The following is a 9,719-nucleotide window of genomic DNA, read 5'->3' on the forward strand; positions in this document are numbered from 1 at the left end:
GCCCTTCTTCTGAGCACAGATTACATCCTGTAACTATAAATTGTAGCATTAGGGGACAGAGTAAAAAGACATGTACTTTTTTACATCTAAAATTATTCAACACCCCACATCCAACCCACTTGTAATCTACTACTGCAAAATACAGAACACTTTGCAAGAATGCAGGAGGCACAGACCCAAGAGTGAGCCACCGTGACCTCTGGCACGATCATAAGGTGATACTCAAGCCAATTTCTGTGACTGTAGATCATTTACAAAGAGTGGAACCTCCATTCCAAGATGAATTTGTTTTCTTTCTAGATCTGGGGAGTTTCTCAACTACAGACTATGGGAAAACCTTTTTTTACTTTACTTGTCTTCCTAGAGTTTTGCTTACTGGCAAGGACAGTCAGTTCTGCTGTTGCTGTTGGCTTGTTGAGGCTGAGTACAGGTTTGGCCACAGAGCAAATGCCTGCCCTTTGGAACGCAGGGATGGGAAGGAAGGGGTCAGATGATGCTGAGACCCTAGGCATGTCCCAGGTGCACACTCAGCCAGTCTCATCTGTCACTTTCCTTTTTTCTTCTCTCTGCCTCTCAATCATTTGGTGCATGGGATTAGCTTCAGCTTTGTGTCAGGAGACATGGATGATAAAAAGCCAGTGTCTCTTCTTACCACTAGTGACAGTTATCTGGAAGATGGCTAACATCCCACAAACATTTGTTGTGTACCTTGCACAAAATTATTTTCATATACCAAATAAGTTAATATAGAAAAAAATCATTTAATATACTACTTGATGCATAATAAGGGTTCAACGAATGCAAATAGTAAGCACTATGGTCATGAAATCTTTTCAACATTTTGAGGTAAGCAGTATTATTACCCCCAGGTTGCAGATGGGGAAACTGTGGCATAGTTAGGTCACTTGTAAACAGCTATATGTCCAAGGTCACGTGGTGACTAAGTGTCTGGGCAGAAATTTGAACTCAGAACAGGCACCTTTGTCTCTGTCCACTATTCTTACTAAATCTATCCATCTCTCCTCATCCTCTGAGGGAATCCACACACTTTGCACTGAATTTGATATGTCAGACCTCGATATGCTCTCTTAGGACAGTGGACCCTGACATGGAATTCTTGGCTCTGTTGAGGTTAATCCCTGCCCATTCAGAGCATGCTCTGAGAGTCCAGAAGTGACCTGGGAGAGGCTTTAACAGAGCTTTCTGGTGATTGACACCCAGCAAAGGGCAGGTTGATGCAGGGAGACTGAGAGCTCTTCTGCAGGGACATTCACAGGAGTGACCAAAAAGGACAGCAGGAAGGGCTGAGGAGGCCTGTAGTGCACCTTGGGGGCACTCTAGAAAGAGCCCAATTGACTTTTCATTACAACAACCTTACAACAACCACAGAAACCATCTGCCCCCTCATCTTACATCTCATTCCAACCTCTGGTCACTCCCTGACCATAGATTTCTCATAAATTCAAACTAACCACTGAAAAGCCATACCTAGGACTCACCTCATGCTGTCATGATGTTGGGCTGGATCTCTCAAGACCTGTTCTCTGTTTTGCTTGCATAATTAGTGAAGGTGGTTTAGCGGGATTGTGTCAGGCAGGAGCATGGCGCCCATTATGGTAGCACTCAGGCTCTGTCAGCCCTCACAGAAAGGCTTGAAAGGTGAGTTGAGGCCCACTCTTGGATGAGTCCTGAGACTTGACCCTGAAGGCAGCAGAAAGTATATTGAGGCATTTTGAGTAGGGAAGTGAGTTGAACATATCCACATTTTACAAGGTAAAACTTGGGACATTCTAGGGGAGAGAGGTAAATCCTGTCAGCATAGGAGTGGGCACAGAGTAAACATTCCATAAATGCTTATTGAATCCACCAATGTGGATGGATTACAGAGGGAGGGACAGGGAAAGGGAGATCCACAGGCAGGCCCCTGGAGTAGGCCAGGTTCAAGAATAGGAAGATCTAATGTAGCAAAATGGTGGTGTGTATAAGAAAGACAATCTTGTTGATAAATTAGATATAAGAAGTAAAGAAGGGGAGGAATCAAATATAACAACCAGATTCCCAACACATTTCTTGTGGAGCACGGTGACACTGTTGATTCAAGTGGAAGAAAGAGTCTGTGTTGGGTTTGGGACATGGGGTGGATGTCCAAGAGGCCACTGGAAATATTGGTCTAGAGCTTGGCTGGGGTTGTAAGGGCTGATCAGTATGGGAGATGTGGATTTTGGGGTCTTCCTTCTAGAAAGTTCTCAGAGTACATGAGCTCTTTCAGAGGGAAGACAGCATGAGAAGAGACCTAAGACAGTGCTTGGCAGAGCAGCAACATTTAAGGTGTGGGAGGGGAGAAAACAGGTGAGGGAGATGGGGCAGTGGTGAGAGGAAGGAGGAGACCAGGAGGAAGGGGTGCTGGTGAGTGAAAACCAGGGAGGCAGAGAGAGTGGATGAGGGCTTTCCATTGTGTCAATGCAGGTTTGCCTCTGAGGCTGGTGAATTGAAGTGACCGGTGTCAGGGTCGTATGGAGGTCCTGTACCAAGGCTAGTGGGGTACCGTGTCTGATGAAGACTGGGACATGCAGGATGCAGATGTTGTTTGTCAGCAGCTTGGCTGTGGCCCTGCAGTGTCGACACCAGGCAGGGCCCACTTTGGTCAGGGCTCGGGGAACATTCTCTTGGGCTTTGTATACTGCTCAGGATGGGAGCCCTACCTGTCAAGCTGCTCCCACAGTGGGTGGTACAAATACAAATGTGGCCACAGGGAAAATATCGGAGTCGTGTGCTCAGGTAGAGCTGACCTCATCTTAAATGTGCCACTTGAACAATAGGGGTTTCTGCTCATCTAACATCCCCTTGCATGTGGACAGTGCTTTGTATTTTACCTGCTTTACTCTAGGTCATGTCTTATTTGATGTTAGAGGGCAGGTTCCTTTTCAGATAAATGGAGGCTCAGAGAGGGCAAGTAGCTTGCCTGGAGTCCTAAAGCTGGGGAAGTGGTGGAAGCTGCTTTCAACCTCAGCCTCCTCCAGAGTTTGCCAGTGCCTTCAACCAGTGGTGTTGTTCTGAGGATCCTGCCCTGGGGTGACAAAATACCTTTCTACATAAATCTAAATCAAATAGAGAAGTAAACAGTATGTTCTCTTTATTGGGGATTAAATGATCTGCTAGAGATATATACACCTGCAATGGAAGACAGAAATTCTTCCTGACCCAACCTAGGGAAACCCAATGCTGACTTTCTCCTTTGTTCACAGAGGGCTGGTTGGTAGTCACATACCAAGAGGTCTTTTAATCCACAAAGAAACTCTGAAGATAACAATCATTGTGTCCCCCAAAGGGGGTTTCCTAGTTGAGTTGTTCATCTTTAGAGAGACCTCTGGCATTTGCTCTGTGGATTGGTATGTGTGCATGCTACCATGCATGGGATGTGACCCTGATAATCCCACTATGACATGAGAATGGCTTCTGCCAGAGAGTATGGCCCTCCAAGCAATCACTTTGGAGTGGGTTTATTTTAGCATTTGGGGATGCATCCTTGAAAACTACCTTTCTTCTTAGTTGGGGCCACCTTTCAGGAATTCTCAGCAATGGTAGATATTTCTCATCTGAGGGGGTAGATAAGCTATAGAAATAAGAAGTTGGAGTTTGAAATGTGAGCTTGTTAATCAGGTGGGCCTGTTCATCAATGGGGTGATTTTTTGTTGGAGACAGTGGATACAGAGGGGTGGGAGGTTGATGGCAGGAGCAAAAAACATCTCTGATGGCATTCCAGCATTGCATAAGGGCTGGCAAAATGGCAGAGAGATGAACTCTGTCTTGTAAGTAAGAAACACAGACTTTTAGCAGTGGGTAGGGTCACTGCATCCAGCCCTTGTTTCAGAGCTTAGGAAGCAGAAAGCCAGCTCTTCTCAAATGAGAGCCAGCGTCAAATGACCTCTTCTGTCCTCCACTCGGTAGCTTCTTTGTTTCCCACAGAGGCATCTCTGGCAACCACTGAGGCAGAAGGTAACATTGCATTTATGTGGGATCCTTATGGCCTCATTACCTGAACTCGTGAGGTCATTTCTGATCCAGAAGAGGTACAAAAGGTTTAAGAGATAGGGGTGCTCAGTTCCCAAGAGGGAACCTCTGAACAAGGCCTCAGGCCTAAATGGGTAACCCTTCCATCGGCTATGTCCCTGAGACTGGGAAGGGATAGACCTGCACAGCTACTTCCAGGGAGTTCCAAGGTCGAGCTTGGTGTCCAGGCTTTAGAGGGGGTCCTATTGCTCATGCTCAGAGCCTACCCTTGTGGTCCTCACCACTGCATGCTGATGCCTGGACATACTGGGGTGCTGGGTCTCTGGCTGCAGGGCCTGGAAAGGCAGATGCATTAGAGGTCCCATGATCCTCCACCCCCTGGAGGCACTGCCAATGAGAGAGCTGAGAGGTAGTCAATACAGCTCAAGTTTTTGGCAATCTGAGCTTTGGGAGGGACAGTCACTGCCTATATCCCATGGGAAACTTTGACCCTAGGACAAGAGAAGGATAGCCTTCCCATGAAGGCCCCTGGCCAGAAGTCAGCATGGATTATTTGGGAATCTTAATGGTACACATGTCAGGCATTTCTGTTCCTCAGCTGTTATGCTTTCCTGTCCCTAAAGCCCATGGGGTGATGTCTGACTTGACCGTTTTCTATTCCTTATGATTAAGGACACAGATGTCACTAGAGCTAAGGATTAGACTGACTTTATTATAATTTAACCATGTCTCTCCCAAGATTCTTATTTGCAGCAGCTATAAGAGGAGAATCTACTCCTCTCTACAGTAGCTTCCCATGAGAGCCCTGCTATGTATTAGGAGTTATAGCTGGGCCTGACAAGTTCTTTTGCACAACTAGTTGATCCAGGGTACAAGTGAGGGGCTCAGGGACTTGACTATCTAACTATGAGAGAGGACTCCAGATAGGCCTTACCTAGATCTACTCTTGCAGAACCTCAACTGTGGGGTGAAGGTGGGAGACATACTTTCTCTAGATCCAACAAAACAAAACAAAACACCTCATGTAGAAGCCCAGCAGGGCGTTCAGACATACAATGAATGCTCTGGTGGCAGTGGACTAAGAGGAGCCATCAGGTCATCTCCTCTTGAAGCCCTAACACCCAGTAGGCTCTTACTGGGAACTGGGGCAAAGAGCACAGTTTCTTGAAGCAATTTAAAAATAATAGTTTTAAAGCCATAATCTTACTTAATGGGTAAACATTAAGAATTTTCACTAAAGTAAAAAGGCAAGAATGGCATTCAGGCCTCTTGTCATTTAACAGTGTACTAGAGATACTAGCCAATACAATTAGACAAGAGAAACCAATTGGAAGCAGAAGGATTAGAAAAGCTATTTTTCCATCTATTCATAGAACTCTGCACTGGTTACATGTGAGATGGTGAGTATCAAGGTCAGTAGGTTAGTAAAGAGATATTCCCCCCAAACAGCCTTCTAGAATGAAAGAGTTTGAGGTTGGCATGTTCTGTTCCCTTTTCTAAAGTTCCATAACAAGATAAAATCCAAGTCAGAAATGATATCTCTTAGCAGATTCTACTTTAATTTCAGTCCTTGAATCTCCTCAGAGGGTCCTAACTTTACATTTTCTGTTTTTTCCCTGTCCTTCTACAATTTGTCTATGCAGATAGCACTATAGAGGAGACTATGCTACTAATACAATGGGTAATGAAAATTTTATTTGATTCTCCCTCTGAAGGTAATTATACCAACTGTATACATGGGTTTCACCCTTATACAGGGAGACGTCTAGGGGATGGGTTAAAAGGGTGTTGTGTACATATAGCACAAAGGAAGATCCCATGTGACCCTGCAGAAAACAGTTTTCAAAAGCTGTTTTCCATGATGTCTAACTCTAGTCATTACCTTTGTTACTATATACAGCTGCCACCTGGATCCCCCGCATTGCATCTTCAACAACAAATATAGGTAAATATTTCAATCCACCACCCAAGGATCATTCTCAGCTTCTAAATAAAGTTTGGGTTTGCAAGTGACAGGAGGCATCTCAGGGTGTGTCTTTCCTTATCCTTGTCCCTGTGTGTGTGTGGTTGTAGAGCTGGGAATAAAGAGAGAAGTCTCTGAAGATCAGATCCCGGATCTGATCTTAGAGCATGGCCCACTAATTCCACTGAGATCCTGGGTTTATTACAAAGATCTTCCCCACAGTGCTCAGTGTAAGTTCTGGGGGCCTCTCCAGGACTGCTGGGACCATGCAGGTCTTTTGGCTCCCAGGCCATGAGATAGAGCCCTGAAAAGAGGAGGGACATGTGCTGGACTGGCACATTTCTTCCCAAGGTGCATCACTTCCTGGGATGTTGGCAGAAACAAGTCAGGATGCCACAGAAGGCAATAAGTTGCCCATTCATGCACGGGTCTTGGCATGCCCCAGTAGCTATAGAGCTCCATGCTGGGTGTGCCCAGGGTGGATTAGGCTTGTCCACCCTCCCACCTTCATCCAGGTGATGGGGTGCTTCTTTGCAGTGGAGCATCCTCAGTCTTGAGCTGATTAGGATGTCTCTGCTCTTTTACTTGTGCTGAAGATTAACCACTGGGCATGCTGAAAAGTCATAACCTGCCCAGGGGACATGACCCAGAAAGAAGTCACTGAGTCTTACAAATGCTTTTCGCTTATGACCTTGAGATACACTCAGTGGGGGATTTCTGTTCTTTATCCCTCAGAAACTGAGTCAGGTTTGAAACTGAGGATGGTGAATGGAGGGGACCGTTGTCAGGGCCATGTGGAGATCTTGTACTGAGGCTCCTGGGGCACCATATATGATGACAGCTGGGGCTCCAATGATGCCAATGTGGTCTGTAGGCAGTTGGGCTGTGGCTGGGCCATGTCAGCCCCAGGAAGTGCCCAGTTTGGTCAAGGCTCAGGGCCAATTGTGCTGGACAACGTGCACTGCTCTGGGCATGAGTCCTACCTGTGGAGCTGCCCTCACAATGGCTAGAACTCCCACAACTAGAGCCATGGAGAAGATGCTGGTGTCATCTGCTCATGACACCAGGTGGGGATGAAATATACCATTATCTCTCTCTGAGATTATCTTCAACGGGAAGAAACACACTACCCTTGATAAGACCCACATCCAACTGTTTCTGAGGTATTCCATGAATCCCAAGGTTTCCTGGTAGCAGCTGGCTACTGAGTGCAATGGAAAGGAAAGTGTTGGGTCACTGTCCTCCCTATTTGGCCAACAGAAAAGAACCAATATCACTTGGTAGCAACATGGCATACTGGGGGAAAGGGCCATCCACTATTTACTGAACAGAAAAAATGGGTCTCTTCCTTCTTGGTAGGATCATGTATTCTGCCAATACCCCTCTTCCCAGGGACTGATGATCAGGCACAACTTTGGGAACACAATTGGAAAATAAACCACCTTCCCTTCTTCATGGTTGTATTCCTCTGGGTCCTCCATGAAGCTGACTCAGAAAACAGGATTGCAGTCTACACTGTGAATTTGGGAGGGCTATAAAGAGCAGTTCAGAAGTAGGGAATGGCAGGTCGCTGGAACATAGAAAGCTAATGAGTCTGATGTAAATGTGGAGTGTGAGCCTGGCCCACTTCAAGAAAGCTTGTGAAGCCTGTGAGCATTGCACCTGGGCTGGTGGAATTTGGCTCCTTCTAAACTAACTGCCCTGAATCATTCTTGTTGCTCCTTTACAGAGGGAAAGCTATGTCTTTGATAGTCCATGCTGGCCTGGCAGGGATATTCCTCCTCCTGGAACCGTAGTACTAAGGCCCAGCAAGGCAAGCAATGGGAGGGTGGAGCTCCCAGAGGACTGAGGGATTCAGGGCGGGCTCTGGCTCTGTCCACCCAAAGGCATGTGGAAGTGTGATCTCAGGTGGTATTCACTGAGTTTCTTCAACCTTTGGTCCACTTGGGGCACCTGTGTGCTGTGTGTCTGACTCTTGATTCTTTCTCTCAGCTGCATGGACTCAGTCCACACTTCAGACAGGTGAGTCCTCTGCCACCCCACTGGGGCTCTTCTCTCCCACCCCCCCTTCTTCAGTCAGGCTGGTCAACCCGCTGCTCTTTGTGAAACTTGTGGACACTTGAATTTTCCCCACTGTCACTGAGATGCTGGCAGATGGTTCTTAAGTAGCTGTGGGATTTCCAAGAGTCTCACCTTCCCATGAGTCTATGAGATTTCATCTAGTATATGGAAACTGTCCCAAGAGATGGCAGCCTGCAGTTTCAGAGAACTGGCCCATGTGCCATGAATCTCAGCTCTCATGTCATCCGGGCTGATAGGTTGAGTGGGAGAAAGGATGCTGAGGACCACCTACGTTCTCATGAAGAGCACCAGCGCAGGCTGGCTCCTATCCTGGGCTCAATGCTTGCAACAGCCTCAAGTTACTTGGACACAGATGTGCATCCAACGAGGCAGGAACAGCAGTTGCAGGGGATGGGACTGTCAGAGGTGATGGAGGTGCTCTAGGAACTGGGATATCTAGTTGGATCTGTAGTGACCCTCAGTGCACCTGAATCTTTTCTTCAAGCACCCTATGTACCAAAGCCCTCAGATCTACATGAGTCAAGAGAGACGGGTGGTAAAAGTTTTCTATGGGAAAAAAGAACATGCCAGGCTTAGAGATGTGGAGGCACCTGGCCGACCTCCCGATAGCCTTTGTCCCAAAAAGATTAGAGCAGGAGACTTGCACAGCCCACCCTTTGGGAAGGTGGCAGGAACGCAGTTGGGCAAGTGTCATGGTGCCTGTGACAAATGGTTTTCAGAAAATGCTTATCATGTTTAACTCTGAGTTTTACCTTTCTTGCCCTATGCAGGCACCACCTGGTTCACTACCACTGCAGCTTCAAACACAGAATTCGGTAAATATTTCAGTCCACCCTCCCAGGATCATTCTCAGCTTCTAGATAAAGCTTGGGTTTGGAAGTGACAGGAGACATCACACAATATGTCCTTCCCTATCCTCCTCCTTGTGTGTATATGTGTGTGTGTGTGTGTGTGTGTGTGTGTGTGTGTGTGTGTGTGTATAGCTGGGGGATAAAGAGAGAAGTCTCTGAAGATTAGACCTGGGGTCTGATCTAAGATGGTGGCCCACAGATTCCATTGGGATGCTGGGCTCACGTTAACAAAGGTCCTCCCCCAGGTGCTCAGTATAAGCACAGGAGGCCTCTCGAGGACTGCTGGGTCCACGCTGGTCTTCTGGCTCCCAGGCAATGGGTTTGAGAATCGAGAAGAGGAGGGCCATATGCTGGGCTGGCACCTCTCCTCCTGAGGGGCAATACGTCCTGGGATGTTGGCAGAACTAAGCATACCACAGAAGGCAATAAGTTGCCCATTGATACACGGGTCCCGTCATACCCCAGTGGCTGTAGAGCTGCATGTTGAGTGTTCCCAGGGCAGATTAGGCTGGTCCACTCCCTCACCTCCATCCAAGTCATGGGGTTCTTTACAGTGGAGCATCCACAGCCTTGAGCTGATGGGATGTCTTTGCTCTTTTTCCTGTGGTGAAGATTGACCTCTGGCATGTTGAAGGTCACTACGTGCCCAGAGGATTAGGCCAGGAAGAAGCCCTTGGGTCTTACAAATGTTCTAAGCTTATGACCTTAAGATAGACATGAAGGGGGTTTTCTTTTCTTTATCCCTCAGGGACTGATTCAGAATTGGCCCTGAGGCTGGTGAACGGAGGTGACCGTTGTCAGGGTCGTGTAGA

At 47.1% G+C, this 9,719-nt stretch overlaps 1 protein-coding gene across 1 annotated transcript in view; it reads left to right on the forward strand.

Annotated features, from left to right (window-relative positions):
* Window positions 1-2,438: 2,438 nt before the first annotated feature.
* LOC132016487 (deleted in malignant brain tumors 1 protein-like) overlaps window positions 2,439-9,719 on the forward strand; it is a 218,964-nt gene continuing 211,683 nt past the window's right edge. Inside the window, 2 exon segments of the mRNA XM_059397731.1 lie at window positions 2,439-2,778; window positions 6,710-7,031. Coding sequence (XP_059253714.1) covers window positions 2,439-2,778; window positions 6,710-7,031 — 662 coding nt within the window.

This window comes from Mustela nigripes, chromosome 4, assembly GCF_022355385.1.
Source record: "Mustela nigripes isolate SB6536 chromosome 4, MUSNIG.SB6536, whole genome shotgun sequence".
In the NCBI taxonomy this organism is placed as follows: Eukaryota; Metazoa; Chordata; class Mammalia; order Carnivora; family Mustelidae; genus Mustela; species Mustela nigripes.